Raw genomic sequence first — 22,722 nt, forward strand, 5'->3', positions numbered from 1 at the left:
CGCGCACACACGCGATGACTCACAAACACAAGTGATCGCGCGTGCACGCACTCGCAGAAACGAACGAACACACACACACACACACACACACACACACACAGGAACCGCGGCCAGATGACGTTGCCATTTGTTCGCGGAAGTGGCTTCTGTCGTGACCGTAGAGGGGGGAGGCAGGGGGGAGGAGGAAGGGAAGGAAAGGGAGAGGAAAGAAGAAGAAGTTTAGACTCATCTCTTATGAAGTTAATCAAAAAGTGTAAGACGCCTCGCGGACATTTTCGTCGACCTTTCGCCCTGTTTGATGAAATTAAGCTGAAGTTGTGTGCAGCAACAGCTTGGTGGGCAGGAGGGGCTTCTCGAGGGGGAAAGGAGGAGGAATAGAGCTGGTAAGTTGCTCGTTAAAGTTGACCACAGTTTTTTGGGGCATGGTTAGGGCTCCGTGCGTGATGTGCGTCAATAGCCCACACCAAAGTTACTGTACATGTGAAAAGTTTGAGAAGGTAGTTCAGTCTTTGCGGTGCTTTCTGGGACGCGTTGCTCTATTTCTTTACGTGCTTCTCTTACATTGAGACAGCTCAGTGTAGTGTAAGCCTGTAGGGTTAGGCTGCTGTAAAATAGTGATCACACTAGCTGTGAGCACATGAGCTGGATGTTTTACTTGTATTCCTCCCAGCTTTGTGAAGAAGACTGCTCAGGTTTATTATTTGAGCCTAACTTTTCAAAAGGCCTATTTGTCTTTTGAGTAATGTCTTAGAGGTGAGGTTATTGTTAAGACACTACTATTAGTCCGATGATTATAAGGCAGCTCAGAGGCCCCACGTTTATGCCCCTTGCTGCAAATAAATAGAGAAAAAGCCACAAAATAACATTTGGTTATCAATAAGAGTGCACTATAGGCCACTGTTAAATTATTAGGTGGTTAACAAATAAATGCAGGAAAAAAAGGTTCTTTTTTTTTTCTTCATAAATTTGCCACTTTGAATAATACAAATTATATAACATTTCTTAGTCTTGTATGAGGGTCAAATCATATTTTGCATCATGTACCGTTTCTAAGCCATATTCAAATATGTCATATCTCACATGATATGATGGGCATATTCATTTGTTTGCATGTCAAAGAGAAAAGGGAAAATAAATGGCAAAGAAATTCATAATTGACAAACCAAAAAAACGTCTGCAGAGAAATGCTCTGCGGTCTGATTCAAGCTCAATTTCCTTCTGAAATTGTCAACGAGATGAACTTAAGATTGCACTGATATGCACTCGAGTCAACAGCCTATTATACCTCCTTTTTTCCACCTAAGTGAACCTACGGAGAAAGCAAATGCATGGCAACCTATCATCAAAACACAGCTCCGATGTGTTGAAACAGGGTCACTGTGACAGAGTTGAAGTTCCCTGTCAGACAGTCCATTATGGAAACTGGCTGAAAGGTCTATGTGGGATGATTGAGGCGACTGAGTGCAGGGGCTCAAACTCTTATCAGGGTCAGCCACACCACTCAGAACAGCAGCATCTGACATGATATTATTACATGGTGGAAGTTATCTCTGCTGATGAAACGGTGGAAGGAGAAGGTCCAATCTGATCTCAAAAAGTGGTTGATTCAGACTCGTGTCGGGGTGCTGAACAAACAGGAAACATGTGCACCAACACACACACACACACACACACACACACACACACACACACACACTAATGAAAAAGACAACACAAACACGAAGGACAGCCCGACAACCTGTCAGTTAAAGCGGAGCGTCTCAGCCACTCTATCACTGCATTGACACAATCCAAAATCCACTTGATTAAAATTGGATCTGTCATACTCTGCTTGAGCTGCATCAGTCAGTGGGGAAGGCTGGAGTCCTGATGGATGACACCGCGTGACAATTGTGATTGTCCCAGCCTCACATTGACAGGTGTGTGCACTTAGTCGCACACTTTCTCACCGACATTCACACACATTTCAGAAGTGAGCTTTTTTTTCTCTCTCTCTCTCCTAACATGAATTTCAGCACTGATGTTAGCTTTGAGTTTTCCTTTGTGAAACTTGAAACTTGCATATTGATCCAACTGACTTGTGAGATTCTAAGGTGCTTTGTCAGAGCTATTTAAAAGTGTGTGTGTGTGTGTGTGTGTGTGTGTGTGTGTGTGTGTGTGTGTGTGTGTGTGTGTGTGTGTGTGTGTGTGTGTGTGTGTGTGTGTGTGTGTGTGTGTGTGTGTGTGTGTGTGTGTGTGTGTGTGTGTGTGTGTGTGTGTGTCTTTGTCTGATGTGCACTGAAACTGTCTGCATGCTACTGTGGTGGTAGGTTTTTGTGTTTTTGAGTCTGATGCAAGTAAGTGTGTGTGTGTGTGTGTGTGTGTATTCTGGAAACAACTGGGGGAGTTTGTTTTTGAGGTCATAGCATGTGGTTGTCCGTCTCTACTTCTACACAATGGGAGCGAGCCTCAGCTGTGTTTCCTCCTGCACCACTTTCGAGAGCAACACGTTCAAACGTTCGCTGCACTTTCCAATTCCTTCCCTGTGTGGTCATCAAACTATAAGAAGTGAGTGTAGTTTACAGCTTTATGACTGTAGTTGGGGATGTTGTATTTGGAAATGAGTGAATCAGTCTGAATCCGTTGTGTCATGAACTTTAGGCTGTGAATGTCTTCTGCAGAAAGATGAGCGTGCATATTTAAAACCACCCTCTTTTTTGCAGATCAGAGCTCCTGCAGCCATGCCTGGCATACTGTAGCTATATGCAATGGGTGTGAGACTGAAGTTGTCCCTCTTCAAATCAAGGTCACTTTAAGCTTATCTCAGGCCTGAATCCAGCTGAATGTTCATTTCCTGTTCCATCCCATAACTTACTGTATGCCCTATAGAATACCCCATATGCTGATTACATAGATAAATGAATCCCCAAAACATTCCAGTCAAACTCATGACACATGACTTCTTTAAAAAAAAAAAAAAAAAAAAATCCCACTTATTGGATGAGAAAAGACTCCATTTTATATTTCACATAACTCCTAAATGAAGTTAGACAAAACACAACAACAAAGTGATTAAAAGTAACTTTGGAAAGTGCTAAATTAAAGATATGAAGATATGATATAATAACATAGAAATAATCCGTCATAGCTGCTGATGATGGTATCGTTTGCAGCTCATAAAGAGGCATCCCGCTCAAATCCTCCCAGGAGCTCTGAATACATCTGATCAAATGTTTTACAGCTCAGACAGAGAAACTGGAATAAAAAGAAAAGGGACATTTAGGTGTTATGACTTCAGTGAAGCTATATCTGATCCGAAAGATTATAAATCCTTAAAAAGCCTCCCATGCTAATTGTAAGCATTAAGCACTTCCATTCTCGACGTCGACACTTTAAAGTGAGCGCTGAGTGAAAACACTTTCATGGGAACTGAAGTGAAGCAGGAACAACTCTGTGTTTATGACACTTTAATAAAGCAAGTTGTAAGAGGAGTGAGGCAGCAGGAAGGGAATGATGGAAGGAGATAGAGATGTGGTTAGAGGGGGTGGGGTGGGGGGTTGGCGCAACCTAAAATAGCCATCTCACATGCTTGCTGTGTGCGTGGGGAGCTACGAAACCAGCAGTAAGGCCTCCTGCACAATGCCTGCTTAATCTAATGTTCACTCCAGGCCCCTAACTTTTGGAAATGTGATTTCACCGTCCAAATATAAGTGTGTGTGTGTGTGTGCGCGTCTGTGCCTTTGCCCCCCCCCCTGCATCATCGTCTGTCTCATCATTACATGTGAACTGATGTTAGCTTGCGTCTTGCAGGGAGAGGAAGTTCATTGACTAGGCCCGTTTACTAACCATGCTCGTACCTGCAGTGCATATAAGTGAGAGAGACGGGTCAAATTAGGTCACACACACACACACACACACACACACACACACACACACACACACACACACACACACACACAGGAAGACACAGACAGTGGTCAAGGAGCCAAAATCAGACAGGACCATGCATCATTAGATCCCTGTCTCATCTCAGTCTCTGATTGGTTCACTTAACAAATACTGACTAGCTGCAGCTTCAGTCCATCTTGCTTCATGCATAGAAACCGGACACACACTCTTTGCACACACACACACACTTGGGCAAGCTGAGACACAAACATCCTACACATGCGGTCCTTTCAGTTAATTCCTCTCATTCCACAGAGTGTGTTTCAACATGCAGCACGCTGGATTATTTTCCTCCGCCTCTCACTCTTCCTCCGTCTTTCTGACACTTTCTCACTTCTCGCTCCGTCTCCATGATGTCTCTGTGTGCTTAATCATCTGGCTTTTTTTCTTCTTTTTTTTGTTACATCAAGAAGGTCCCGTGACCCTCTCCACAGCTGATCTGGGGAGCGAAGCATGCTGGGAGTCAAGTGGCTGTGAGGGCCATATTGAAGCACGCTGTGATTGGCTCTTGAGTTTGTGTGTGTATGGCGCGCTGATGTGCACTTTGGTGTTTTTAGGGACACAGACTCACAGGCAGCCTGTGTTGGCCAATGGAATATATGGTAAGACATTCAAATGATATAAGCAGCTCAATGAAAACACACAGTGACACGGTGGCGAGGGGGATGCACAGTCGTATGTCAAATGGAAAGGTCAAAACTTCACATCTAATATGAAGTACGTTTCTAACTTTGTAAATTCAGGTTTTTATTCTTTCCAATAAAAAAGCTCTTTTTTCAACATATTGGGAAGATGGTCGTGTTTGAGTAGGGCTGTAATCATTCGGGGGGGGTTCCACTTTTAGAGTATCACTGAAGTTGTTCTTGAGATGTTCCCAACTTTTTTCTTTTATCAATTTCTTCTTCTTTCTCCTTTAAACGGAGGGGAAATATGATCTATTAGTCTTTGGAATGACAAATGGGAGCGTTGCCTGACCCACATTGACGATGAGGCAGCAGCAAAAAAAAAGAAGTTATAATTCAACAAATGTCTAACAAAGCCCGTCTTATAAGAAACAATCCAGTGGGATTGAATGAAGCCTTCGAGCACTTGATGTGACTATTCCCTCGTTTATCCCCCCCCTAAAAAAAATCAGATACAGACTGATGAGGGAGGTCAAATCAATTCAAGATTATTAGAAAGCAACAACCTAGTCGCCTACATCCAGGTGACATTTAATGCACTTAATGAAGTTTAAGAATGACCGATGTGTCTAGCTTCGCATTAAGCAGCACTTACATTTTTAAATGAATGTAAACATGAAGTGTAGCTATAATAATGTTAATTCAAGCATGCCTGACAAATCCTTTTGAATCCATTATCCATGTCGGTTATTTGTTTGCATATGAACTGAAGTGATTGCACGCTGATTAGATCAACATCATGCAGTGCATTTAGGCTCCTGCTTATAACGTCCACGGAGAGTTCGAGACAGTCACACCATTTTTATGAAACATTTGGCATCTTTCGTAAATAAGGGGGAAAAAAAAAAAAGGGCCGTTCACTGAAGTTGTGCCTGCTTGTGTGTGCACTTCTCTAAAGCTGTAGACTGACGCCACTGCTGCCCCGTGTTTATAAGCACATCTATTGGGATGTGTGTTGATTTACTGTCAACTGCACAAGTTGTTAGCTCATCGGGTACCTTACGATGACTTTTTTTAAACCGTCCTAATATAAACCTTTTTCAACATGGAGGTTATGGTTGTCATTTTGTTTTTGTAGGGTTCAAACACTGAAAATAATCCTTTTGCATTAATTACTGCATTTATACTTAAACCTTCCAATCATTTAGATGTTAATTTGGATCAAACAAAAAATCTCTTTATTTTTAAATTTTATTTTTTTTTAAGTCCTTGAAGAAATCCTTCTGTCTCCCCTGAGCCACTTTAGTCGTGTGTTTTACTAGTTCCACGCATGGTGCAGGCTTACTGGTGCAGGGGGCTGTCTTCTTCATCAATCACTCTCAAACCAATCACACTCGCTCCTTCTGTAAATGGGATGTATGGTGGAGGTGGATTCTAACCTGGAGTGACCGTCTGGTTCTCTGCAGTTGTCTGGTTTGGATCCTTGTTGTCCCTAAATGCCCTGCTGCCTCACACGAACACGGTGCGGTGGTCAGAAGCAGTACTGCAGGGACTGAATGTTGGGGTGTCATTTGAGGACTCCACGCTGTCCGCTCGGCTGGGTTCATGTGTCGCTCTACGGGTGCTTTCTTCCCTTTTTTTTTTTTTTTTCCTGTTCTGCAACACTACCGTCTCATCAGATGTCTGCTTACTGTTTGCCGCTCTACACCGACTGTCATTTGTTTTTGACATTGTAATAACCTGTCCTTTCCCTTCAGAGAGCTCTGCACATGTCGAAAAAGAGGGAAATGTTTTCTTTTTTTTCTTCTTTTTTTTTTTTTAAATGCCACTCTCTGTCTCTGTATTTGAATGTGTCCACTCTCATCAAGGTTACACAGTGACCTCGTGTCACTCACTGTGCAGCACTCCTCTCTGTCTGTCTCCAACCTCCCTCGCTCTCTCTCTCTCTCTCTCTCTCTCTCTCTTTTACCCCGTTTCTCAGGTTACCAAACATGAATAAGGGAGGAGCATTCAATAGTCAACATAAACAACCCCCCCCTCCCCACACACACACACACACACACACACACACACACATGCACACACAAAGACATACCCCCCACCCCCTCCCTTGCTTTTGCTCTCATTTCAATATCTCCCATCTCTCCCCCCACAGTGTGTGCGTTAATGTGGAGGAGCGCAGCATCTCACTGTGCATGAACGTGTGCTGAAATGACTGAGGCTGCAGAGAGGAGGTGGAGGGGGGGGAGAAAGGGGGAGGAAACAGGAAGGAGGGAGGATGAGAGGTGGGGAGGGCAGAGGCAGCAGCCTTGAGTATGAGTGTTTGAGAGAGAGAGAGTGAGCGAGAGAGGGAGAGAGAGAATGGGAGGCAGCATCACCCACCCAGACTGGGAGGAGGAGGAGGAGGGGAGGACAGACAGCGTGATCGTCCCTCCAACAGACAGAGGTGGAAGGAAAGTGGGAATAAGAGACAGACGTGAGGGGGAGAAGAGGAGCACAATGAAGGAGTGCCATTGTGGACACTGGCAGCACTGCCATTTCACCATCTGCTGAGAGAGAGAGAGGAGAGGAGGCAGCCAAACTGAGGAGAGGATAGATGGAGAGGAACTGCCGGCAGTGACTTTGTGAATTAATCGAGCGGAAGAGCGGATCAGAGGAGAAGCACGTTTTTTTTTCAGGGAGTGGACGGAGTGGAGAGCCAGAAAGAGGAAGGAGAGGACGGATGGCCGGACAGTCTCTGACTGTTTAAAAATTAATGTGCTGCTCATGTGAATATGGAGCTCAGCTTTAGCTTAAGCACCATGGATTATCAACTGTATGCTTTTTAAACCAAAAAAAAGGAACTCTTTATGATTTAACGTTTACTTCAAAAAATTGATTAGGTTCACTTTCGACTGAACAGTTTGAATTACTTTGTTGTGTTTTTGTACATATAGACTCTTTTTTTGACTTTGGATTTTCTATGGTTAAAGAGCAAACGATATTCTCAGCAGGATGTTCTCCACTCTTTGTTAGCTGCTGCACAGAATATTCAGGTTGTTTTTATGCAAGTTTTCTAAACCCCAGTGTTGTCATTTCGGAGTAAATGTTAAATGTTGTTTATACTGTTACTTTGAAAGTGCATTTGTTCTTCTGAAAAGACTCACAGTTTTACATGCCCGAGGAGTCAGTGCATGCAGCCGACATGGGATGTCTACATTGATTGGGTTATTAATGGCTGGCACGCCGCCGCTCAAACTTTGATCATTTCCTGAAACCTATTGATCGGTGTGGAAGTCTGTTGTCTTTTCTTCTTGTTGGATCAAAAGAAACTCCAGCGTGGAGTCCGTACTCCTTTGATGCAGCAAATAATTGCTGCCGATTGACTTGACAGAGCAGTTATCTCTTTGTCTGACTAGTTCTGCGGTTGTCGGGACTTCTCTGTGTATATCCTGTGCAGGCATCTCTTTTAATGTCTGTTGCCATAGAAACGGGGGGCAGCAGACAAAGCAAGATGTAAAAGTCTTTTTTTCCTGTCTTATCTTTTTAAACTGGTGCTGTTATATGAGATAATTGTACATATTTAGTTAACTAAAGGCAGTGGACTTTATTGCTTAATTTGTGTGTGCAGTTTTTTTGGAGTTTTTTCTCACAGACTGGCTTTTTTTTTCTTTCCCAGACAGTCTCTGTCGAAGCGCTGCTCGGCAGTCCCCGAGATTCAGGGTTGTTTCAGGTCACCTGTCTCCCCCCTCCCCATTCTCTTTGTTAGCCGTGTAGTGTCGGCTCAGCTCAGCTCTGTTTGTCCTGAACTCACCTTTTTATCAACGACCATCTTCATCATGCAGGCTGATGTGCCATTACCAGGAACGACTGGATCAATGAGATTATCATTCTAAATTCACTTGTACATATCACTCTGTGCAGCTGCTTGGCATCCAGGCCCCTAATTACTGATCATTAAGTGTTCTTTGTTTGAGACGGTCTCTTCTTCGAGCCGTCTCTGTGGAGGTGACTCAGGATTTCTCCTCGTGTAAAGGGGTTCATCTCCTCTGCAGTCACCTAACTTGCACCGGGTTCGGTGCACTTTCACAGACTCGAGCAGCGTTCCATCAGCTCATAGAGCCATTTAGCCCCCACCCCACCCACCCCCGTGGATGAGAACACAACCTGGATCTTTACTGTTATCAGTCCATTTGATTTTGAATTTCTTGCCTTTTAAAGAGTAATTCCCTCTGAAGAACTCTGTGTTCTAGTGGGGGCTTAACAGACTGTTCTGTTTCTTCTGCATGCTCTTCGATTATCAGAATATTGGGTGTCTTTTGTAACTTTTTCAGCCATAGTTCTTTACAGCTTTTTGGAGATCAGCCCAGCCACTCTGGCCGTGGGCGAGTGTGACTGGTTGCTCCGTGGTGCTTTTTGGCCAAGACCAGATGGGCGACTAGCTAAAATTGCTAGACAATCCCTCTGTGGTGCTAGACAGGTGTAGGCGACTGTTCCTTTGCCATGCATGCAGCGCCCACTACAAGCTGGTCCTGCTGTACTTCAGACACCGTTAAGTTTTGAATGTTTAGTTTGTAGGAAATCAACCCTTTCATTTAGCGTCACTGAAAACTTTGGTGCCAACTTGACAACCCTGTGTAAGTGGGCTTGGCAGGGCGTGTGCTCTCCTTGGAGCGATTAAAGGTCAGCAGGTTGTAAATATGACGAGTGCCTCACAACGCTGAGTTGGAAGCTAGCTCAGTGCAGCACTGCAGGTGTACCTTTGCCTCTTACTGAGGGCACACTGCTGCAGACGGTTTTGTTCATAGGACTGTCAGAGACTGTTATTGTCAACCGACTGTTGTTTGCCTTCGAGGTTGGACTATGCAGAACATGAATTGTGTGTAGTCCCCGTGTGTTAGCTTGTTGTAAAATGGAGAGCAAACCTGCTGACTGCTAAGCCCGGCCTTAGATAAGGAAGGAAACGGTTCCAACACTTGGCTTGTTCATATCATATGGCACTGTGTCAACACTGTTCTCTCAGGTAACTGACTGTAATCTGGGTTTGTCATTAAGCCAGGTAGTAGTAAAGAAACAGGGTTTGACGAAGAGGCATTGAGTTACCAGCATCACAGCAGAGTGCGCTTCGATCGTTGAGCATATCCAGCTGGGTGAGCGAGTTCACGTTCAACTCTGATCAGCCTTCAGCACCGTTCAGGGAACCCTGGGTTTTGGAGTTCAAACAGGACCAATCAGGTCTCATTACCATCACAACAAACCTACTGGTAGTCGTCATCAGCCAATGACCTACATTCTCCAGAGTTACATCACCGCCGTGCTACTGCAGTGTACATAGCTGTACCAGACACAGACAGCATCTCAGATTCAACCAACCACTTTCCAATGGTGCTCCAGTAAAAAGAACATATGTCCGAGGTGGTTTAAGTTGTAGGGAACACACTTGAACCAGGGCCACCTCACTTGTTTTAGCCATATCAGGAACTTCAGTCAGGAACGGGCCCAACTCTGCTGGCCCAGTCTTAACTACTTACTTTTTTCGTTTTTCGATTTCTACTGGTGTCTAAATAGGTGACCATGCCTGGCCTCTAGCCATCCCTTACCTTTAAAGTTGGAGAGGTACTCAGACAGGGCTTACCATTTATATATTGGGGACTGTTAAACAGGACAGCCTGGAGAACGGGCGAGCACTCGAGGGAGGGGGCGAGGGGGAGCGAGAGATCATCTGGAAGAGGAGAGAGGAAGTGGTGGCGCGGGAGAGGGCGGAGGCGTTGGAGAGACAGAGGCTGGCCGACTACATAGTGTGGAGGAAGAGAGAGGGCTTCCAGGAGAAGCAAGGAGACAGGGAGAAGGGAGGCAAAGCCGTCGAGAAAGGGAACCAGCCTGTGCCAGAAGTCATCTGGAAGAGGAGAGAAGACGAGGAAGGAGGAGAGGCGAGAATGAGGGCCATTCAGAGAGGACATGAGACCGTCTGGAGGAAGAGAGAGAGAGAGTAACAGGCAGATTCGGTGAGAGATGAGAGATTAGAGATTACGATGCTCTCAAAAAGTTGGCGTTGAAGAAAGCATTTTGCGTTGGGATTCTAGCCATACATCAGTAAGCTTCCTCTCTCTTCTTTAGCAGTTGTGAGCTTCAGTGAGCTCTGTAGGCGCTCGCTGTAGTGTTGACCAGTGTCGACCGCGTTCGTGTGCACGACCCCCTCGTTGGCTGCTAATAGGATTTTTATGGGCCTGTGTCAAGAAGGATAGAGCTGCCAAGGGGAGGTGCGTCACACATGCACGCATGTGCACGCACCAACGCATACACAAGGGAAAAAATCTCAGAAAGCCTCGTGGGCAGGGGAGGTTTCTACTACATGCAAGGGGATGTTGAGAGACAATCACTTGTGTTGATTCTCCATGGTGTTGGCGACAGCTGGATAACTCGCACCCCACTGAGAGAACGTTCACTTTGGACAAGATACTCAGAGATACTGTTGTACGTAATGGAAAAAAAGACCAAGATGAAGCCTTTTTTGGAGAGCTGAAACCATCACCAGTCCCTGGGAACACAATAAACTTTGAAGCAGATTTAAAAAAAAAATAAAAAAAAATAGAACTGATGACAACATGATCTGCATTGGTGCACTAAAAACACACTTTTTTCATCTGCATTCAACCATTAAGTGGGACACCCCATTTCCCCAGCGCCGTCTCTCATCCTGCTTTTACTGTGGGTAAAGTTCTTGGAGCTTGTGGATTCGGCCGCCTGGTAATGAGTGGACGACAGACAAGACAGATGGAAGCAGCTCTTCTGCTCAGAGAGACAGACAGATGGCTTTGTCCTTTTAGAGAAAAACTCTGAATCCTGAGACAAAGAACTTTGATTGAATCACTACAGCCTGTGTGGACTTGTGCCGATACAAAAAAAAAAAAAAAAAACTGACACTGCAGATTCATAATGGAGCTTGTCCCAAAAACCAAGTACACCCACTTTCGGAGTGAATCGCTGAGCTCGACCGATGAAACAAACTCTAATCCTTCATCGTTTCCTCCCTCCAGTCCTGCCACCCCCCTCACTCCCTCCCCTGGTTTACCTTCCTCTCTCTCCTCCTCCTCTCTCACCCCCATCTTGCCCCCCTCTTCTCCCCGCCCCGCCGAGAATAGCCCCACCACTCTCTGCTCCTTCTTCCCCAGGATGGGATCCCTCCGGCTGGGCGTCTCTGCCACTCTTCTCCCTGGGCTTAAGGCCTCAAGCAGGCCCCTGCATCCTAAGGCGCCCGTCGAGTCTTCTGGGGACAACAGGAGCTCGAGCGCCTCCCCAACGCTCCATCACCCGCTTTTCAATCTAACCGCTCCTTCTCCTCCTCCTCGACCTCCCCTGCAGGACATGAACCGGCTGGGAGGGGCGTCCAGGAGGGCACGGGTGGAAGGAGGGCAGCTTGGAGGAGACGAGTGGACACGCCATGGCTCCTTTGTCAACAAGCCCACCCGCGGCTGGCTGCACTCGGACAGCGTGGTCAGCACCACCGGTGTTTCCTACTCTGTACGGGTAAGTGAACGCCACATTCTCAATAACCCCCAACCAAAACATACAATTGCCTCCCTCGCTTTCCTGTCAGTTTCTTTGCATTGACTTTTTTTTTTTTTTTTTACATTTTTAGAAACTGACAGATATTAGGAAGGGGCACCTTTGCTTTCTTCCTCGGTTATGTCCCATCTAACAGATGGTACCATTATGTAGGAAATGTCTGATGCTTATGTGTTGACTTCCTGTTTCCTGGCCAGTACATGGGTTGCGTGGAGGTGCTTCAGTCAATGCGAGCGCTGGATTTCAACACCAGGACTCAGGTCACCAGGTGAGACTGTGCACTAAGCATCTGCTGCCGACTTGCCCATGCTTTCATTTCATGTGTCGCATGAAAAGTGTGGTCAGAGTTACACCAAGATAAACCACTCGTACTTTCCGTTCTGCTTCCGCTCTGATATTCTTTCTTAGCTTATATTTGTGTGTGTGTGTGTGTGTGTGTACACGCCCCCAGCTCTCCCAGACCTTAAATTAAAACGTTCTGGAATCCTGGTGGTTTCCTTCTGGTTTCCGTAGAGATGTTTGTCTCCTTGGCAAATAAAAGTACAGTTGCCAGGGACGATAAATAACCCCACCCACCCCCACCACCATAGCAGATCTCATTTCATCGATGTAATTGTGAGTTTGAGAAGGTGTGAGGGTTAATGACGTGCTATCGCAACTGTTGTGTGTTGTTAATGTTTCAGGGAGGCCATCTCTGTGGTGTGTGAGGCCGTGCCCGGAGCCAAAGGAGCCCAGCGCAGGAGGAAGGTACAGACTACACTGCTAGCACACACCCTTAAAAGACATTATTTATTTATACAGCCTAAGTGGGCAGAAATGGGAAGGGTTTTCTGCAAAGAGCTAGATTTAGCCTGATTGTCCACTATGTGGTCAGTGGGCTATTCTGTCACACACTCTCTCCCTTACACACACACACACACGGATGCACACAGACTTTGATTTAGGCTAAACGTCCACTTCTGTGGTTAGCGGACTACTCACAAGTAATTAACCAATCATTCTCTGGTCTCTGTTTTCCGTGCAGCCTGTCACAGGGGAAGCGGGAGTAGTAGCTCGTGTGGAGCCAGTGAAAGGCCAAAGACACACTACAGATTTTCAGACAGTCTACTGTTTGGAGACTCTGTGCGTCTGCCCGCAGTACTGCTGTAAAACTAAAAACATCCACCCAAACAGTCCATAAAACAGGTGGCAAAATGCAGCAGCCTGTTGCCACAGCAGGTTTTCTTGACCAAGGAATGTCTGGCATCGCAGCACAGTCAGCAACACAGCTACAGTACTCGAACCAGAATAGATTCAAGTTGTCTCGTCCTTCTGATTTGGCTGGACTGGGTTTAATGTAGCTCAGCGTGTTCATCCCATCCTGATGCCGTTTTCTCACAGTGTTGCGCCAAATATTCTGGAGCAGATATGGATGAAAGCCACGAGAGCAGCAGGAGGTGTTGGATAAACGAGGCTGGCACAATGGTGCTGGCGCAGCCTGCATGATGCTCTTGGCCCAGCCTACAGTATGCACACTGTCCTGTCTACTCCCCATTGGTCACAGTCGGCCTTGGAGACGGGATCACTTTCACAATTGCAGCTGTTCTTCAACTCCCACACACGCAGGCATTTCCACACATACGCCCACTGGCTTAATCACAGCCAGGGAGCTCTCAGAGGACCATCAGTCAGGCGTTGTTTTAAAAAAAAAAAAAAAAAAAAAAAGATTCCTACATTGTTTTGTGCATGCACCTTGTTTGTTGATTACTCGCTGAGCAAATGCCTCTCCTTTTACAGCCTTCCTCTCGCTGCATGACGTCCATCCTGGGGAAAAGCAACCTGCAGTTTGCTGGCATGACAATCAGCCTAACCATCTCCACCAGCAGTCTCAACCTGCTGGCCTCAGACTGCAAACAGGTTAGTTTGACACCAGCTTACTCGGGAAGCTGCAGGTGTTCCGCATTTTTCCCCAAAACTTTACTTCCTGTCTCAGCCCGACGGAAGAATGTTTGACGTTGACTCCAAGATGCATCTGAGTGTTAGAGCTCAGCTGTAGCCAAAGGTATGTTTGATATCCAGAGTGCACTTAGACCGTGCAGGACGCAGAGGTAGCCTGAGGATCCCCCTGCTTAAGGGATCACATGTTTGACTATAAGTTGGTATTTCATCTTCCAAAATGTATTTTTAGGTTTTCACTGCATTGTAATTGTTCGTTATCGCACAACTACCCCAATCATCTGCCCAAATGATTAAAGATGCATCCTACGATATATTCCCACTGCTTTCACTTACCAATTAAAACTCCTGGGAGGAGGTTTTAGCTGCTCATGAATCAAACTTAATGATGACTTACAAATGCAAACGCTACCATCAGCAACAAGACGAATGACTTTGATGTAGTTATTTTTCATGGTGTTCGCTCCTACAGCAGGATTCAGAAGGTGCCACAAGAGGCGATGAACAGCCCGCTCCGAACTCACAACGTCTGTTTAAACTTCACAACGCCAAGGCTTCGACGACGTGCGTTACGAGTTAGAAAATCGAGGGGGTCATAAATGTTAATGCAACGTGTGAAAGAAATGCTAAATTGACATTTACAAGATCAACAAAGAGACGAGTTCATGGAGAAGTGACCTTTGAGGGAATTCTGGGGATTCCCAGAGAAATGTTGAGCTTCTCCAACTTACTTTGCCTCTCTTGTTCGGAGTGCCGAATAAATGCATCCTCTTACCATCGTCTGTGTTTCTGCATCACAAGAAGACAGCAAGCGCTCCTGCTCCAAGAACTCTAATAAGTTAATAGCTGCTGAATAGTTCATTTCTTACGGGACTTGGAACACCAACAGCACAAAAAAACAAAACAAACGTGCCCTTCTCATACTACATCCATTCACAAACTGGGCGTAAGATATAGACCAAAGAATGTGCACACAGCATTAGCAAGAATTGAAGTTGTTATTGATCCCAACATGAGCATCTCCCTACTTAGTTTTTTTTAATTTTTTTTTATCTCTGCTACAGCTGATGGCGCTCAGTAGAGGAAAAAGAAACACTTTTCTCAGTAATGATTCTACATTTGTCTCTCCATCCACACGCTTTCATCTCACTTCCCACATACTCCATGTCAACCACGTGCTCTTCTCTCTCTCTCTCTCTCTCTCTCTCTCTCTCTCTCTCTCTCTCTTCCTCTCTTTTTTTTTTTACTCCACAGATTATCGCCAACCATCACATGCAGTCCATCTCCTTCGCTTCTGGAGGAGACCCAGTGAGTCACCCACCTCTCTCTCTCTCTCTCTCTCTCTCTCTCTCTCTCTCTCTCTCTCTCTCTCTCTCTCTCTTTCTCTTTCTCTCTCTCTCTTTCTCTCTCTCTCTCTTTCTCTCCTCTCTTTCTCTCTCTCTCTCTTTCTCTCTCTCTCTCTCTCTCTCTCTCTCAGCTCAAATCTCACTCTGGACATTTTCCATCTTTCTTTAGCCTGCACATCCTTCCTTCCTGTCTTCTGTCATCGTTTATTCCTATCACAACCACTCACTCCGTGGCTGGTTTGCAGTCCTTCTCTTACAAGCTTGATCTCATTACTTCCTGTCGCTTCTCTGTCAGTTGAACGCGCTGTATGTTAATAACTTCTGTCATGACTGAAGCTCCTGCCTTATCTCTTTCTTCTTCCCTTTTCAAACCTTTCTATCCTTAACCTGCCCTTCACTTTTTCCTGCTTCCAATTTTCTTTTTTCCCCTTCCCCTTCTCCTTTAACGCTCATCCCTTTCCTCCTTTCCTCCGCCTAGGATACAGCCGAGTACGTAGCATATGTGGCCAAAGATCCAGTCAACCAGAGAGGTGAGCAGAAACAGCAGCATGACATCTTCACTCAGTCAGCGTGGGCCAGTGTAGACATTTAACAGACAACATTTCTATCAAAAGGAAGGAACAGTACGTTCATCTCAATTGCATAGCTAGTAACAGGAATGATTTTAATTTAGAGCAGAATCTTTTTTTATTCTTACTTAAGTTCCATATATGTCAATAAGTGGCTTTATGTTGCTGGTTGCTTTTGCTCTTGCAGCAAAAAATGGAAGTGTGTGATGGAAGGACATGCATCCTTTCTTTGTATTTTTCTTGTCTTTCGGTCTTCTGGGAAGTCAGTTTCAGGATATTTAATTGAGAACATGTTGCTGCGGCCTCCGTATGAATCATTTGCGCCTCCTTTTTCTGCAGCATGTCACATACTGGAGTGCTCAGAGGGATTAGCTCAAGAAGTCATCAGCACCATCGGCCAGGCTTTTGAACTACGCTTTAAACAGTACCTAAAGAACCCTCCCAAACTGGTCACGCCACATGACAGGTAAACATGCCATACATGAGCCTCAAATATGAGCGTCTCTTTTGTGTTCATCGTCAAAGTATCTCTTGTTTTTCTTTCCTCTCAGAATGGCGCCGTTCGACGGCTCTGCATGGGAGGAAGAAGATGATGAGGCTGCTCCACCTCCTGACGTCCCTTACTATAATAATTTCCCTGGAAAACAGCCTCCCCCTGGTGGCCTGATCGACATGAGGTCCCGCCCAGGTGCAACGCTGGTGAGAGCGGCGCACACAAACACAGGACGATGAGATACTCCCACATGCTTGAACACATCCTAACGCTGCCTTTACTGAGTTTGACAGATGAGAAACTTGAGACGAATTCAAAAACCACACGGTACACAAATCAGAACTGTGTCAATTCCAGATCAGGAATGCTAAATGTAACAGTAGCTTGGATCACTTGTTTTCTTAGATGACAAACTATGATTTACCTTTGTTTGTCTTTTACACGGGGTTGCTTTCTATGTTTGCAAGAGTATGTGGCTGTGTGGCTGGACTCATTATGTGTTTATGTCTCTCTTTTTGTTTGCAGCCTTATGGACAGCCAGGTCAGAATGACATTCACAAGCAGCCTCTGCCTCCTCTGCCAGGTGAGCTCTTCCTCTGTCGGCCTGTCTGAATCTCTCTCATTCTCTAAAAGCCACTCTTCAAGCTTGTTTTGTCCTCAGTGTGTCATTGTATCTTATCTTTGCTCATTAACTGCAATTGTGTTAAAGGCGAAAGAGGAAATTAAAATATTTCCCAAGGTCACTGATCACTTTTTCTTTTTTTTTCTTTTTTTTTAATATATAGTGGGGGCCAAAGAAGGAGGACGGGAACTGTTTGATGACCCTTCATATGTCAATGTGGATAAACCCCGCCCCCCAGTTGCAGCTAATGGAAATGCTCACAGAGATGCTTTTGACATGAGTAAGTGCCTTTTGGGGATGTTACACAAGGGCCTGCTATAAAAAAAAAGAATGAAAAGAAAATACTGCACTGAAGTGGATATATGAACTGCTTGTTGGGAAATAAAAACAGAAAAATAAGATGTCATGATTTCTTGTAAGTGACTGTAAGAATGGTTTTTCAGTCAAAGTTACCGGTAGCTCAAATGTGCTTTTGTTTTACTATGTGGAGGGAATGGACTTTAATTAGTTACTAAGGAGACGAGCAGAGTGGTGTGTGCTGTGCATTCCATATGATGGCCTAATTGAAGAGTGGAGCTGCCCACAGAAGGCAGCCTCAGAGGAAGATAAGGAAATTAGAGTGCTTTTGTCCATTACAGGGGCATTTTATGTAACATGATTGGTTGTCTGCTTAAAGCCTTTCACATTAAAGACACAGTCCACTATCAGAGTGTAACACACAGCTGCTAGAACATTTGGACATGGAACAGCAATTTTTTGCTACCTCGAAATCCAGACAGTAAATCTAGTAAATACGTAAATAAAATGAGATTGTTTTCAAATTAGAAAGCCATGTTTTATTCAAATGAGTGTCTTTTTATTTCTCCAGAACCATTCGATGACGCTCTGGGGGTCTCTGGACATGGTGGCCAAAATTCAGTGACAACAGCGCCCCCTCTGGTGCAGCAGCTGCAGTGTGAGACCTGGTTTCATGGCAGCTTAAGTCGAAGGGAAGCAGAGAGGTTGCTGACCCGCGATGGAGACTTCCTGGTGAGGGAGTCTGGGACCACGCCGGGACAGTATGTCCTCACAGGACAGCAGGGGGGTCAAGCCAAACACCTGCTGCTAGTCGACCCAGAGGGAGTGGTGAGTCAGGAGGGTCTAGGGGATTAAAGAAGGGAGGGAGAAGCACAGTGGCATAGAGTGATTCTACTTAAACTTAAATCTGTTTTTTTTTTTTTTTTGTATTTTGCCTTTTAGGTCCGCACGAAAGACCATCGTTTTGAAAGTGTGAGTCACCTGATCAGTTACCACATGGACAACAGACTCCCCATCGTGTCGGCCGGTAGCGAAGTGTGTTTGCAGCAGCCAGTAGAGCGCAGAGCTTGACATTACACACACACACATATGAACTACTACACCAAATATACACACACCCCCGCAGCCATTAAACACAAGACAAACATTCTTTGTTTGTAAAAAAAAACAAAAACAAAAAACACAACAACACTACACTTTACATGGACAAGAATACAAATGCACACACCATCTCAAAGGAAGCCAAAAAAGAAAAAAAAACAGATTATCTGCAAAATGTCTCTCATGCTGCTGTTGCTGCATATTCTTTCCTTTCTGAAACTAAAACTGTGACTATCAGGCGCATCGCTCCACAATGGAGAAGCACTGCTGCAATGTCTCAACAGCCTACTGTGAACCAGGGAGGAGCCCTTTGCTCAATTCAGAACAGGGCAGAAAAAAATGCAATTTTTTTTTTTAAGTAAAAAAAATATTGTGGGATTAAGAAAAAAAACCATTTTGTTAACAAATTGAAACCTGTACAAAAAATATGGGAATGAAAGTGGGGAAAAAAGGAGCGTACACAGGACATTGGATGAGATGTCAGTGCTTTGAGCATTTGTTCTCGCGTTCAGAGGGATGACTTTTTCTTCTCAGAATGTTGCTGGAGCATATCAGGCAAAAAAAAAACAAAAAAAAAAGAGAGACAGAGGAAGCAGTTAAGTCATTTGAGAGACTGATCGGGGATCAAATATAAACACTCCCCTCAAGTGTCACTGGAGCACTTCAGCATCAAACCTGACTGTGTCATAATCCTGCCTGGTGAATATGCATTAAAGAAAGGTTTTGCTTCCAATCGAATCAGGAGGTTCCGTTTTTAACCCCCGACGACGCCCCTCTTTAAGGACCTATGAACTGACCCCTGGAGTGACACTTGGTGATGAGGAGAGCTTGTATGCAAAACTGGGGACTGCTATGCCAATGATTCTTTTTTTTTATGTTCTGTTTTTGTTTTCTCTTATCTTTGAACTTAATTCTCATTGGACACTCTGATTTCAGGAGAATCTCAGCAGCTGTATGCCCCTTATCCCTCTGTTTACCCAAATATACCTTTACGACACACGCTCTGCACCACCTGTCATGCCAAAGAACATGGACTTGGTCGCTAACATAGAAAGCCATGACAATTATCAAGTGATCCGTTTTGGGTGCTGACAACATTGGGTGTTTATGTGAAATGGCAGGAGAATTCAAATGAGACTGTTTTAGATTTGGTTAACCTCAGCAAAAAGGACATTCTGGAGTATATTGTTGATGTGGCCTAAAAAACCAAACATCTAGTACATCGACTTCTTAGTATGTGTTTGCATTGACAATCTATGGGTTCTATCTTTACAGAGTTGTCTGAAAGTAAAGGATGGTAAGTAAAGGGTGTCCTTTAAATCGTGATCAGTCACAGATGTTTAACAGTCTAAGCAATGGATTTCTTCCTGCAAAAATGATGCAAAGTGTGACAGTAATTGGTTATATGATGTTTGTGTTCAGTAATGTTGCTTTATTTTTGAATCACTTGACGAAATAATGTCCTTTTTTAATGATCGGAGTGAGTCGAGGCTATTCGAGCATGAGGACATTCTGTACATGTTTTCAGAGCCTTGCTTGTAATGAAATGTAAAGGTAAATGTTGCTCCTCTGTGTGTTGTTTGAGGATCTGTGGGAAGGAAGGCGACGCTGTAGTTTCTCCTCCTCCTCGTCCCCCCTCAGTTCATGGTGTTGTTGTTTTTTTTATGTCTTTATTAATCGTGCCTTGTTTCTTCAATGCAGTCACGTCACTTCAATGCAGTCACCTTATGTACTTAATTCAAATGTAGTGGACTACAGGAGAATCCTACTCAAGCCTCTCAGTTAAACCAAGACTCTGCAAAAACGACACTCCCAACAAACACATTAACAGATCCAGTGATGGCAATCTCTTCTGATGCACATCCTTGCATTCAGCTTTTAGTCACAGATACTTGATGTCACCATTGAGGGGGGAAAATTCTCGACCATCTGTAAATACCATCCACCAATGACTGGTCAGATTAGTGTTGGATTACTGTTTTTGTAATGTGTGTATTTAATGATAAGTAACACAAAGCCAGACAGCACAGCACTGAGGTAGCTCTTAAAGAAAACCAAATGTGTTTAAAAGATCAAGGCCAAACTCAGTACAACCTGAGGAGGTATCTTTTAACCTGTCATCTATAGTGCTAAGACCCCAAAGTGGTAATCTCATATGTAATGTAACATGCAGACACACATGCTTGAGTGACAGCTGGGTCATACACACACACACACACACACACACACACACACACCCTGCCTGTTCAGGTGTTTGTAGGTCAGAGATGGGAAAACCAGAGCTTTAAGTTCTGCTATTACTGCACATGCCTGCCTGTGTGTGTGTGTGTGTGTGTGTGTGTGTGTCGTGAACAGACCCTCCTGCTCCTCACCATCGTCAGTGAACTGGTCCTGTGTAATCATAGCTTATCACAGATGCCTTTGTTGCATGAAAATCCTTTTTCTTGTTTGTTGTCGGTGGTGGTGATATTGTGTTGATGATCTTGTTGTACTTTTTAATTTGTGTTTTTGAAGCCAAAGGTTACTTTTGAATAGCGTGCACAGATATTGATTTTTACCTTGTATATGTTTCTGTTTTAATACTTTTTTTTTTTTTAGGGAAACATGTTGGTTTACATCTCGATCAGAAAATATAGATTGCATATATAAATAAATATATCATTCATCTCTCTTTGTGAGTTTGGCTTTTGTTAATTTGTTCGTGCATTTACTAGCTTGTTAATTCGCTTTGAGAGTTTGCTTTTCTACCTAAAATACAGAGGAAAAAAATTGGATGAAAATTTGTTAAAGCACACACAGCTAGAAGGTATGATGGCACGCCACATACTGTCCTGAACAAAGAGTGGGTGGGATGTACTGGAGCTACTGGAACTCTCTTGTTTTTGAAAAGATGAGCCTGTAACAGGAGGGGGCTGAATCAGGGATTATTAGAGCCTATAGGGGGGTTGTACTATACAACAGAGGGGAACAGTGCAGCACAAAGGTAAACAAGGCCCTTAATCAATCAGCAGATGTGTGAAAGCAGGGAACAGTCCAGAAAAAGCAGGATGTTCATGTATTCAGTGTAGGAGGTTATAAGTAGAGGAGCTAACTGAGCCAGAACTCAGCTGTTGAACGCGCCCAGTCAGACATCATCTCCAACTTCTCAGCGACTGCCCTCGTGGGGTTTTTTTTTTGCCTCTGCCTGGTTGCTTAATTTTCCTCTCCAGAGCCATGCATCCCCAGCGTCCTCTTCCCCAGGCCATGCCCTCCTCCTCTCTTGGACAGCACCTGAGGGACATGGCCATGGGTATGGGACAAGGCAAAAACTTCCTGGGAGGAAACGTTGCTTATGGTTTCATTCAGTCTGTTAAGGAGTGCCTCTATTTCCTCCTGTGCTGCTGGTGCATCAAAGAGATCCTCGACTGAGAGACTGAGACGAAGATAGATCAAGTGGTCAATCATCGATTTTCTTTCTATTTTTCATCAGTTGACTCCTTGAGTTTAGTTTCAACCACCCTTTTTATTTTATGAGAAATAGAGTGTTTGATCAGCACTACTGGCGTCGTATTGGAAGGTATGTCTTTTTTATTATTATGACCAAAAAATACCATATGAGTGAATAAAACATTAAATAATTGACATGGTTGAATGTATGTAATAATCAAATTTACAAGGAGAGGCTTTTGTTGTTGGGTTTTTTTGTATGCTGTGTGATGTGTTTTTTTTCTTCTATTTGTTGTTTTTCAGTGTCAAAAGGATTCTCCACTTGGGTTCCAATCAAAAAGTAAACACACAGGCACATTTCCAAATGCAACAAATGATGACTGGGTTTGAGTTTCCTGTATTCATCCTCGGACTTTAAGGAATCTCACCCCTGATGAACATTGTACAACAAAAACTGGTGTGCACAAATAAAGGAAATAATGTATAGAAAAAAAATTACCTTTATGTCTGCAGTTTTGTTCATTTTGTTGTCATTGCTATTATAGTTAATGTGCAGTACTGTAATGTGGACAGCTAAAGGAATCATTTGGTCTACGTGGCTTTAATTGGATGATATCGAGGATTTATTCGATCTGACATTGTTTAATGTGTTGAAAGTCACAGTATACAGAGTAATACTATCTATGTGTGGGAAGGAGGATATTGTGACCAACAAATCAACCTGGAATAAACCCAACCCCGAGGACTACCTGCACAAAATGCTGAGGACTGGAGGTGTGTAAAATAAAACCACAACCTATTTGAGATGTATGTTTCACATACGTGCCATCACCTGCCT

At 44.3% G+C, this 22,722-nt stretch overlaps 2 protein-coding genes across 4 annotated transcripts; both read left to right on the plus strand.

Moving 5' to 3' along the window:
• The first annotated feature begins 130 nt into the window (after positions 1–130).
• shc1 (SHC (Src homology 2 domain containing) transforming protein 1) lies at positions 131–21,125 on the plus strand. 3 transcript variants are annotated; one of them, XM_079344276.1, is made up of 14 exons: positions 137–383; positions 4,485–4,529; positions 11,892–12,056; positions 12,293–12,363; positions 12,779–12,842; positions 13,872–13,991; positions 15,285–15,338; positions 15,855–15,906; positions 16,285–16,411; positions 16,497–16,644; positions 16,964–17,021; positions 17,224–17,340; positions 17,929–18,185; positions 18,300–21,125. In XM_079344276.1, exons 2-14 carry the CDS (start codon positions 4,518–4,520, stop codon positions 18,426–18,428), a joined length of 1,374 nt encoding a protein of 457 aa, XP_079200402.1. In that variant the 5' UTR covers positions 137–383; positions 4,485–4,517; the 3' UTR covers positions 18,429–21,125. The 3 variants fall into 3 exon arrangements, with proteins under 3 accessions (XP_079200401.1, XP_079200402.1, XP_079200403.1); XM_079344275.1 differs by lacking the exon at positions 4,485–4,529 and having other exon boundaries at positions 131–383; positions 6,706–12,056; XM_079344277.1 differs by lacking the exon at positions 4,485–4,529 and having other exon boundaries at positions 138–383.
• Positions 21,126–21,560: 435 nt separating this feature from the next.
• On the plus strand, positions 21,561–22,382 carry lenep (lens epithelial protein). Its single transcript, XM_079342900.1, has 2 exons — positions 21,561–22,014; positions 22,188–22,382. Exon 1 carries the CDS (start codon positions 21,672–21,674, stop codon positions 21,864–21,866), a length of 195 nt encoding a protein of 64 aa, XP_079199026.1. The 5' UTR covers positions 21,561–21,671; the 3' UTR covers positions 21,867–22,014; positions 22,188–22,382.
• Positions 22,383–22,722: the final 340 nt, after the last annotated feature.

This window comes from Symphodus melops (assembly GCF_947650265.1).
Source record: "Symphodus melops genome assembly, chromosome: 5".
NCBI lineage: Eukaryota > Metazoa > Chordata > Actinopteri > Labriformes > Labridae > Symphodus > Symphodus melops.